The sequence below is a fragment of the Alligator sinensis genome, unplaced genomic scaffold, assembly GCF_000455745.1.
Source record: "Alligator sinensis unplaced genomic scaffold, ASM45574v1 scaffold1374_1, whole genome shotgun sequence".
In the NCBI taxonomy this organism is placed as follows: domain Eukaryota; kingdom Metazoa; phylum Chordata; order Crocodylia; family Alligatoridae; genus Alligator; species Alligator sinensis.
Genome location: NW_005843307.1, coordinates 1,741 through 13,372, shown reverse-complemented (window position 1 = coordinate 13,372; position 11,632 = coordinate 1,741). Strand labels below are relative to the sequence as shown.

General features: G+C 45.1%; 1 protein-coding gene across 1 annotated transcript in view; it reads right to left on the bottom strand.

Moving 5' to 3' along the window:
- Positions 1-7,412, bottom strand: part of LOC102379327 (inactive pancreatic lipase-related protein 1) — a 20,431-nt gene extending 13,019 nt beyond the window's left edge. Inside the window, exons 1-6 of the mRNA XM_006038306.2 lie at positions 7,371-7,412; positions 5,831-5,879; positions 4,646-4,800; positions 3,692-3,817; positions 1,974-2,108; positions 392-500 (exon numbers count right to left, since the gene is read on the bottom strand). Of these exons, the coding sequence (XP_006038368.1) occupies positions 392-500; positions 1,974-2,108; positions 3,692-3,817; positions 4,646-4,800; positions 5,831-5,879 (574 nt within the window). The 5' untranslated portion in view covers positions 7,371-7,412. The remainder of the gene's footprint in view (positions 1-391; positions 501-1,973; positions 2,109-3,691; positions 3,818-4,645; positions 4,801-5,830; positions 5,880-7,370) is intronic.
- Between the last annotated feature and the right edge of the window lie 4,220 nt (positions 7,413-11,632).

The window sequence follows — 11,632 nt, the reverse complement described above, 5'->3', positions numbered from 1 at the left end:
AGGAGATGGGGAGAGCCAGGGCTCCCGGCTTGTGCTGGGAACACAGCCCTGGTTCTCCCCTGTCTCTCACTGCTGGCTGCAAAACTTGAAACGTTTTGAAACTTTTGAAGCTTTTTGACTAGCCTCATTTTGTTTCGAGGCTGTTTCGAAGCCCTTCGTTTCGATTCGATCTCACTGTTTCGAGCTCAAAATTAGTTGAAACAGTGTTGAATCGAAACAACTGGCGAAATTTCGCACAGCCCTAGATAGATAGATAGATATGATAGGCACCCATGTACACATGCTAGCCAGCTCCAACAAGCACCTACAGGCAGGTTCTGTAAATTATGAGGTAATGGTAGGATTTAGCAGTTTTCCCTGGCATCAATTGGGCTAGAATTCATTAACCTACCGGTTATTCTTGCTATGCCTGGTCGCCGCCTCCCTGCCTCTCCTGCAGCGTGAGCTCCAAGGCTATGGCCGATGATATGGACCTTGGAAGGGGAGTACTGGTATCTTTCCTGATAAAAACAATGTTTAAAAGTCATAATCTTTATTTTCAATGACGTTAGTCATGGACAGAGGCTGTGACTAACAACTGAGGGGCCAAATTCTGCTGCTTGAGAAATATGTGGAGCAGAGCTGAGGTTCCCGGAACGTAAAGAAGGGCAAAAGCAACAGGGTCATTCCATAGGTGCTGCTGAAGCCTCAAACCACTGACAGCTTCTGTAAGTGCTGTGCGCATGTGAGATCGTAGCATTGGGCCCATATGATCCACCAGCTGGGCTGCTTGCTCCTTCTTTCTTGGGAGGTAAGTGTACTTGGGGTTTTACACCTCAGCTTTTGAAGACATTAGTGCTCTTCAAAGGTCTCATTCTGCACTGTTCTGAACCTTGTGTTGTCACTAATACCAATGCAATGCAATGGAATTTCTTATACTGGTCATAGAAAAACCAGTTTAGAAAAATAAAAAATAGAGACTGATCCTTTCCCCAAAATGTTGGTAATTTCTAGACTTATTTTTTTAAAGTCTAGAGATTTAGGGACAGAGAGGGACATTTTCAAATGTAAAAATAGCACTGAGCTACCTAATTCTCAGTAATTTTGCTTTGAAAATGTCCCTGCATCTTCATTTAGTGTAAAAATGGTGATGAATATTGGCAAGTCTCTAGCAATTTGTGTTAGGTGAGGATCTGGCCCTTCATTTGGATAAACAATCTGGGCTAGATCTCCAGAGAAACCTAGGCAAGATTTAAGCATTTAACTGCCATTTTAGACACCTAAATCCAAAATTTGGATTCTCAGAACCTCTCCTTGGTTGCTGCCTAATTTTGGATGTACCTGTAGCCCATGTAGAGATGTCTTGATAGTGATGAACAATTTAGCACCCATTTGCTGGGATTAACCAACTAGGAGTTGCTCTACTTATCCTACCCACGGGACTCAACCTGGTAGAGTGTTATGTCCTTTGTTGTATCAGGGTGGATGGTAGTTTTACAAAGAATTAGATTATAGATTTGTTTAGGATGGTTTGGATAGGGATGATCCTTGGATAGGGATGATCCTACCTTATGCAGGTGGTTGGACTAGGTGGTCTCTGGAGGGTCCCTTCCAGCCCTACTTCTCTATGATCTTATGGTAGGCATTCTCAAAGGACACCTATCAGACTGGGCTCTATACAGCAGCAGTACAAAAGTACTTATAATATATGCAGACTGAAAATATTCAAATCTAGTAAAGGGCTGGCAGAAACTTTTATAACCAGGGTGCCCAACACTTTCTATTGTAAAAAGTATTGTGACCTCTTATTTTCCCAAGAAACTTGAACACTTCTGCTGTTTGTAGCAAAACTTCAAAATTTGCCTGCATGATAAAATGGTGTCAGGGAGGTGTCTTTTGCTGGCTGTGTAAATTCCCATTCAAATTGTGCAGTCTGATCACATTATTTTCATCCATATTATGCTGTTTTGTGTGCCTAAAAGAAGATCTCTTACCATTAGGACATCTATAAAATAGGCAATTTCAGCACCCACAACACGGATGTTGTTTGATGCCTGGGTATACTGGCATCTTGAACTACTCTTCCAGTCTATGCAGATGCAGTTTACATCTTCCACTTCGAACATCCTCTGGTGAAAATATGTATATGAAAAAAAAAGCAAGTTGCATTAAGGAGGGATTAAGACATTATTTAAGCAATATACCCAAGTTTATCAATGCCATATTAATTCCTTCTAATTTTTTTTCCAAGTACAGCACCTATATATACTAAACCATGTCCTGATGATGCAAAGAGACATCCTTTAAAAAAGGGGTGGCCACCCTGAAGCACACATGCCACAAGTGAAACAGGGAGCCTGTGTGTGTGGAGTTTGGCAGATCAAGGAGGGAGCAAAGAGCACAGCAGCAGATAAGGCAGGAACCAGAAAGCAGAGCAGCAAATCAGGTGCCCACAGGAGGATCCAAGGACTTAATGGGAGAGATCACACTAACAGCCCTAACTAGTGTAGTATAAAATGCACTTTAAAATTACTAAGTAATAAATACGTTTTCCCAGGTAATAAATACATTTTCAGATCAAAGACAGGGACTGGGTTTAAAGAATTGGGCTCGAGCCTTCTTGGGAATTAGTGCCAACTTGAGGCAAGATCTACCCAGTTTGCACCTGGCAGCGTAAGCCATTCTGATTGCTCACTCACAGAATTTTTTTTTTTGTATAAATGTTAAAAGAAGGTACCTTTCTGGAAATGGGTAAAACTGTGTCAAGGAGATGTTACGGTTTAATGATTGAAACCATAAGGGCGGATGGTCCTGTTCCTGAGCAGACCAATTCCTCATAGGGTTGCCAACTCTGTTTTGAATCTATTCCAGGAGGTTTCCAGAAGGCCAACATGCCCACGACACACAAAGCGAACGTGCTCGCGTGCTTGTGTGTATCAGGTATAGATGACAGTGCGAAGACTTTACAGCAGGAAGGCAAATGCACATTACTATTACATTTTAAAAACCCACCGGACTACTGTACAAATTGGATTCAACATTTGATGTTCATTTCAATGAATGCCCTATCACTTATCTCCCGGGTGAGTCTCAGCAGTATCCTGGAGATTTATATCTAATTCCTGGAGACTCCAGTCCAGGGCAATCCTGGAGGGTTGACAACCCTAGCTCCTCATTGCCACTACCCAATTTTGTGTCATGGCAGTCTTACCCCATTATGGTGGACTGCCTGCCCTCACAGGCATGTGTCCTACTAGGGGAACCTCTCTCTTTATCAGCAGGTGCGGTATGATGCAGCAGACATGAGTATAGCTATTTAATAAATTGTAGGATCACCTCAGTTTCCAAGAAGTGCCTTACTTGAGCTGTTTTGTTTTTTGAGGTTATTTTTTTTTGTGGAGGTGGGGTTGTACATCAGGGAAACAAAAGAGTGACTGGACCAAATTCTGTTACCATTTACTTGTGTAAGCCCATTGACTTCAACAAGGAGGATACTTTAACCCTTTTTTCCTATTAGTTTTCTTAGAGATGTAGAACCAGGATTGAACAGATTTTAGCGGAGCAACATTTTATGTCATTCTTTTCTAGAGGAAGAAGTAAAAGCTTCTTGTCAGCACAGATAGCATGAGGTACATTGGTTAGAAATAGAAAAAAAGATGTAATTTTCAGGAATGCATTTATAAATGTCACCTAAGTATCTGTAGTACCATACCCTGCACATGTCTGACAGCCAAGTTTCTTCTCCTTGGTCTATAAATCCATGCGTAATAAACCGGGTTAGCTTGCTCGCATTGAAATTTGAGTAGTCAATAGTTGTTGGATTGGTTGCAGTGATCTCCTGTTGTAGATAATACAATTGTAAATGTTGAAATCCAGAGTAACTCTGCAGATTAGAAAGCATTGCTGTTGCTGCCTAAGGCCAGCTTTTATGATCAGTAAGAGCCCTGCTAAATCTTCAAATGAAAGCTGGATAGAAACCAGCTACAAATTACATGTTTCCAAGCAGTAACCTTATAGCTGGTTGGCTCTTTTTATAGCTGGATGGACATTTTTATGGTGTGGTAATGACTTTACAAGTATGGCCAGTCTAAATTTATTGCACGATTAACTAGTTAATTGTAGGGGCTTATCATATGCATTTACCAATGTGTATGTGAAGACGAGCCCATGACTCATGGTTTGCAGGGTTCACACTTGGGGGAAATTCTGTCTCTATTCCTCTCAATGTGAATTTTGCTATTGACTTTGGCTATTGCTATTGCCAGAGCCAAGATTTCAGCCTCTGCTTAGCAAGTGCTTCCCTCTGCCTATCAAATGCCCTCTAATACTGCATATTTCCTTAACATTTATCAATGGACATAAAGGAGAAAGTGACTCATGGTCTACTTTAGGGAAGCTATTTGGTTGGCATAGGGTTGGTGAGGTCTTCAAAAAAATCACTTATTGCAGCCACAGGTGAGAATTTCTGCTCCGTGAGACTTACCGAACCTCATAGGAAACTAGACAGGAACTTTCTGAGAAGCTGGTGAAGGTTGTTCCCTGAATATTTTGGAGAACTGGCCCTTTCTATCCTTAGCAGTCCTAGGAGTGCTAACAGCTGATAAGCCTGTGTTTGTGTTCTGTATGTATACAACTTTTGTAATACTTAAACAGCAACAGGTCTTACTTGATAGTGATTAGGATTGATTTTAGTGTAGAGAAGGAAGCGGGCGTTTATCCTTTCCGGACTCCAGGGTAACTTCGCAATTGGCCTTTCTATAGTTCCAGCCCATGGTATATCATCGGAGAAGCAGCCAAGCCTATCGAAGCAAACTTGCTCTCCTGTAGTGCACAGATCAGATCGTTTGGGTGCGAATGAACAAAGACGAGGTCACAGTCGGTCCAAGACCACCTCTCTCCCCAAGCACTTCTTGTGCTTCCAACTTTGCAACCTGAAGACTGACAGTCATTTCCTTTCATAATACTCCCTCCCTGACCACTACCAATCTTAGCAGGAACAAAGAGAGGGCTGCACTGTAGCCATGCCACCCTCAACGCATTTGGGGTCAGGAAGGAATTTTAGCCCATGGTCAGACTGGTGTGGATTTTGGGGGGGTTTGCCTTCCTCTGTAGTGGGGGGTGTGACCCCCTTCCTTGGATCTCTTGAGCATATTTTAACAACCTTTGCAGCAGCAGGATGTTGGCTGCCATGGTCTCCCTACTTTACTTGTAGCTGCTTAGGGTGTTATGTCTTGTGGTTGTATCAGGGTTAACAGTGTAGTTTCACTAGTAGATCAGACAACGGATCTGTATAGGATGGTTTGGATAGGGACAATCCTACCTTCATCAGAGGTTAGACTAGATGACCCCTGGAGGTCCCTTCCAGCCCTACTTTTCTATGATTTCTTTGATTTCTATACAGACCCACAGAGCAGGGAAGACCTGTTATAGAGTGGGAATTATGCTGCATCCCTTGCAAGGGTGTGCTTCAAAGACTGTCTCCTTTGGCCTCTGCACTGCATTTTTCTCTGGACAGTCGGAGCATCCTGGCCCTAACTGACTACCACAAGCATCCAGCCCTGGGCCCAATACACAAGAAAGACCTAAGGCTCAGGGAGGCTTTCCCCTAATGTACTGACCCCATTGAAAAGACAAAGCCATTAAAGCTGTGTTGAGGAAGCAAATTCCCCCAAATTCCTGCCTCGGACCTCCAGATGAGGTAGCAAACCATACTGCCCGTGTTTCCTATACATGAAATGCAAGCAATATAACCATAGTTGTTTGGCATAGAACCATCGCTGTATAGAGTTAAAACCCTTGCAAAATGAAGCAGAAGAGAAAACCCTGCATTGAAATAAATCTTATGTCTTACCTTTGACTGCACCCAGCAGAAAAAGCACAGCGTTCCACATTTTGAGCATCTGGAAGAATCAACAAGGAAACAATAAGACTTGCTTGCTTCGGAGAGCTTTGTGTCCATTTATTTTTCTTGTGATCATTCTGCACCTGTACCAAACAGTGACTCTGGGCATTTCTCCACTGCAGTCCAAAGCTGTAGCGACTACTCATAGATTTAAATTAACTCACTTGGATGCCAAGAGCAGCATAGCCCACAGCAGTATGGGGCTTAGTGCGAGCTGCAAAACCGACCCAGCGACCAGGGTCAATTCTTGAACAGTCGGTCTGTACTGAGCTGCATGCTGCTATGGCTGTAATAGCACTGGGCAAGCTGGCTAGTTTAAATCCAGCTTGGGTAAATCCACCGAAGCTTCAATCTCTAATCTTTGAACAGCAGCGTAGACATACTGCCGCCCCCCACCCCTGCCTCAGCAACAGTTGTTACTGGACAAGCTATACAAAGAAAAACTCTCGGTGCAATACTCTACCTTGAGTAGCTGTGCACTGCTAAACGAACTTTGCCTGTTCTTATATAACACATGTTATCCTTGAAAACATCCCATAACGATAGGAAAATGTATTTACTCTAGATAGTAGTTTATTGTGGTGTGCCAGCTTCACTAGATTTAAGGTCGAGAACCCTTTTCCTTAAAGGTCGACTTTTCTAAATGTTCAGTCCCACATGCATGCTTGGATTGCAAGGTGGGGTTAATGTGCCAACTTTGCGGTAATTTATGACAGGGGGTCCTAAGATTTAGTCCCTTCCCAAGAAAAAAAAAGACCATCCATTAGGTCGATAGAGTCTACTGATATACTTTGTTCACACCTGCGGGATCAAAAATGACCTTTTGGGGAAGCTAAATCAAACACAGGAACTTAAGAGATGCCATGCTGGTTCAGACCTCAGTTTCTTCTAGCCCAATATCCTGTACCTCCTCATGGCACAGAGTGGGTGCTAAGGGGAAGATTATTTATGCAGAGCCTATCTAGATTTATCTATTGCCTGCCCCCCTTCTCTTATGGCTTCCAGTATTTTGAGGCCTAGGAAGTCCTAATTTGGACATTGCACCCGTAAATATCAAGTTTAATATCCCCCTCCCCTCTCCATGCACCTGTCCTCCATGAATTTGTTCAATCCCTTTTGAAGCCAGTTAAATGATCAACCTCCACAACATCCCATGGCAATGTGTTCCACCAGATAACTATATATTGCATGAAAAAGAACATAACATTCAATACGAGTGGAGCTGTCAATATAGGCACGAGCCTAATGTTCATAGCTCAAATATATTCCATGGCGCATAAGTAGCCAAAAAAACTTTTGAGTTAGTGCAAGGGGACATGGGGTAGGCAGTGACCCTGAGCTCCCTCCTCAACTAATGCTGTTTGGAATCAGCCCTGGCAGAAGTCTGGAAAAAAAAACCCCAAGTGACATTGGTCAAAGAGACTTCTTTAGTTTGGGGAAATGTAATTGGAGTTGAGATTCAGGAAACGTGAACTCAGGAGGAATATACCTTACTCGTGTGAATGCTTCCTAGATGGAGAGGAGAGTGCGGTGCTGCAGAAGTGTGGTGGGATAGCAGGAGAAGTGGTTCATGCTACAAGGGTTGTGGTGAGAGTGGGAATTAAGGAGAGTGCTGCTGGGGAAGAGGAGAGGAGCTGGGACTCAGGCTGTGAGAATTAGGGGGTGGAGTATGGGGTGTGACATAGGGCAGGTGGGACGTTGAATGTGTTGGGGGAAATCAGGAAAGGATGGGGCTGATGCATACAAAGCAGGATGCGCAAAGCTGATGTCAATTATGCTGGTGTTAGCACATCACCTGTCAGTCTCCTGAGGGTGCCTGAGCCCCTCTTGCTGGGGCCGGTGCATATTTGCCCATCTGTGTTGCCCCTCTGTAGTCAAGCATGCTGGAAGCACGTACACCTGTAAAATACCCTCCAGCACTGCTGTGTGGCCACAGGTGCGGCTGCTCTAATCCAGGAGGTTTGTATCATGCAGAACGGTTGTAGCTCTTCCTGTAAAGAAAGGTTTGAAAGGTGGAAGTGGACAGCACCAGCTGGCTGTCAGGCTACCTGAGTCTCCTCTAAACCCACCAACAGTGGCCCCCAGCTCGTGGCTCCTAGGCAAAATGTGCTTCTGGCTTCTTTACTACTCATTCCACCTAGGAAGAGCACACACCAACTGCAGATGCGCTCACAGTCTGATGAAGGGTATTTATACCCAAAAGTTTGCTAAGAAGAATTTTTCCAGCTATTTGAATCGGTCTAACAAAAGATTTACCCGAAGAACCTTGTCTGCCTTGGCCGATGAGACCCTCTGACAAATGAGGGTGACAGGGAGAGCAAACCACAGTGTTGCCTGCAAGACGCTACTTGCTCAGTGTTGTCTGTGGGCCAGTGAAGGCTGGAAATCATTGCCTGCTAGGAAGAGCCTGAGTGGGATGAAGAAATACACAGGCGCTGCACGGACTGAATTGCACTTACACGCTTTGTCAACCTTGTGATGCCCATAAACTGTATCTTAGAGCTATGTGTCCTTTCACGTGGTGATACTCCCTAATCTCGACTTGTGGGAAGGAACGAAAGGTCACCAGCTGTGCACATACCAAGCTGCCAACATTGACAGGAGCAAAGTTTTAATGGGTTCAGTGCGGTTGTTGTGGTCTTTGATAGGGGCACAGTTCTGCCAGCCTTGCTCTATGTTTTGCCATGTCTGCAAGTGGGCTTATTTGCATGGTGTGGACGAGGTTGCAGAATGGGAGGCTTGGCGTGTCCGCATGAAGAGTGATACCAGAGAGGGGCAGCTCCTGTATTTTAGGTGCCAGTGGGGGCAGAGTTCAGTGGGTTCCCGTTGTAACTGCTCTAAGGCTCTCCTCCTCATTCTCATTAGCAAATCCAGTTACTGGTCAAATCCTCAGCCCGTGTTCAGGTTGGATCTACATTGCTCAACCCACCCTCTTCCCAGAAGACCTTTTGAGAAGTGGGCAGGGCTGCAACTCGGAGGACTCTGAATGAGCACTGGTGGGAAGAGCTGACCGTGAACAGGATCACTACAGTCCGTCAGTGAGAGCAGCGCTTAGGCTGTTTTAAGTTACATCAGAGTTGTTTGGGCCTTGTTACTCTTGGAAGTGGGCAGTGGAAAGGAGGATTTGAGGAAGATGATAACAGGAGCAACCAGAATTTGAATTCAAGGGGGAATAAACCTCTTAGAGATGTTGTGAAAAAGTGTGAAAGGGGAATGAATGCAAGAGGGGAGTAATTCCATGCACCCACTAATAGGAACAAGCCCCTTTGGATGCAGGTGTAGGTGCAGATCAGCCTGTTTATGATTTCCTCCTATACCCATGAATACAGCCTTCTTAAGAGCCTAGGATTGCGTGTGATTTCACTGGTGATTTTGCATAGCCGTTTTTAGAGGCTTTACTATATGGTTTATTAAGAATTTTATTCCTGTTAATTCCAGAAGATTTCAAATGTGTTGTTTCTATTGCTATCAAAATAGCAGTTAAACATAAATAACCACATCCTTCCAAGTGTAGGTACAGGAAGGGAACAGGGAAAAGATTAACATGTTTTGGATTTCCACTGTGTAATTTAGCTTATCTTTTTGCTTGAGTTGTGATGTGCATAAAGTTAAATGTGCATATAAGTATTTGCAGGTCTGGGGCTTAAGAAAGTGATAAGAGGAAATTCACTGGGAGATCCAGAGAATGGAATGAACTTTGAACACTGCTCATTTTACATGCACTGTTCAGGGTATAGAGCAGTATTATCAAGCCTAAGCAGGAAAACAATCATGCCATGCCCCCCCAAATCATCTTAAATACTGAGATGTAAAAAACCCTGAGAATTAAAATTAAAAATAAAATATAAAATTAATATTTTTATATGCTTTATTGTGCTGACACATTTAGCGCTCAGGTTTCCAGGCTTTTGTCTGTGAGGATGAATGCTGGAAGCTCACTTAAAAAATCAATCACCTGATCCCAGCTTGCGGGCTCTGCAAAAATCAGCAAATATCATGGGACGTATGGTAAAGCACAACAGTTTGCAATAGGTCCAACTATGGAGGATAACATTTGAGAGCTTTTCCTAGGAAATTAAGTAGGGCATAACCTTCTTCCCACATTAACGTGTGTGTGTTGGGGGGGGGGGGGTAATTTCTTTGAATTATAACCTATATTTTTCTAGGAACACCTGTAACTCATTGCAGCTGATTCTCAAGGGATAGGTGTTATGCTGGGTGTATGTGTGACTTGATATGGCTTTGGTGTATGTCTACACCACAGTCACTGTATAGATAGACTCAAACTAGCTTTAGATGAGCTAGTCTGCATTCTGCAAATAGTTCAGCCAAGGCAGCATGTGGCTCAGCACAGCCCTGAAGAACAGAGTAAATACTAGGCTGGGCTGAACTCACTGCTTCCAGAGTAACTTTGCATTATACTGGAGGTAGCTTAGTTATGTCTCAACTACAGCCGCGGCGTAGAAGCCCTCAGAGAGTCTGTTAACCAAATACAACAGAGAAAGGGGTTGAAACAAGGAAACCTGCACTTTGCAATGTGCCCCTTGCTGCTTGCACCCTGAGGCATGAATGTTTTCAAGAGCCTGGATACAGGTGTGAGAGTCAGCAGGTGCAAGCTATAAGACACCTCAGCCCCAGAAAGGGTCAGGCTTAAGCACAGATCTCCTCTCTTTATTTCCTAACATTTTGCTTAGCATGGCTGTGCTGACTTTGTTCTAAGGGTCCGACTCTCCCCACGCACCGAGCAGGCCACCCAAGCACCTCGCTCAGGGCTGAGAACACCACGTGGCAGGGTGCCCTGGGCCCATGTGTGAGACTGCAGTACTGGGCTTCTGCCCCCAGGAGGCGCTGTGCAAGGCTATATGAGCCTGCTTGCAGCCTCCAGGCCTGCACATGATCCCAACATGGTGTCCTTCAACTGGGAGCTGAGGGTCTCCCTGCTTCTTTCTGTGCTCCCAGGAGCTTGACAAGACTGAGAGGAGGAGGTAAGAGCACGTCTGGGCCTTTGGGACTGTGCAGCAGCAGGCTGGGGAGTGGAGGGGAGGAAGGGGGGGGCCTTTGCACCATGCATTTGTCTTGCCCCGTAGTCTAGTTTGCAAGAAGGGCTTGCAGAACAGGTTTGGCTGTGAGATGCTATTTGGGCTTGGCCCCTCCAAGGTCTCTTTCCCCTCGGGTGTGTTGTCCCACCCCAGGTCCTTGCTTTCTGTCTCTGCGTCTCCAGGGGGTTCTCTTGCATGGGTGGGAGTGACACCAGGTGCTTCTGGAAAAAACCCAGTGTAACCTAGTGATAAGCCAACCCTGCCTGTTTGCTCTCAGCGTGCGTGGGGACATAGGGCTGAGAAGTCTTCCCTCCTCCAAATGCTGTATTGCAAAAGAGGGGTTTGCTAAAGGGCAAATTCTGGGCACTTCTAAGTTGGGGGCAGGAGAGGGTGCAGACCCCTTGGTCGCAGCCCTCCGGTGCGGAGCAGCCTGCTGTGTTGGTCCCAGCCTTGGGGCTGTCCAGGGCTGGCACTGCAAGCCAGCAGGAAAGGGATGTGAAGGATGCAGACCCAAGTGAGAAGGGCAGGGTGGCTACGTGCTATATAACCCATGTGGGACGGCCAGGCTGGCTGCTCCATCTGGCTGCTTGGGGAAGAGGTCGCACAAATGGCATTTATTTCTGGTGCCCCTGCTCTCTGCATGGCCAGGGGGCTGCGGTGAATCCTGCCACCTGCATCATGCCCTGCATAAGTGCAGAGATGTTTTCTGCTT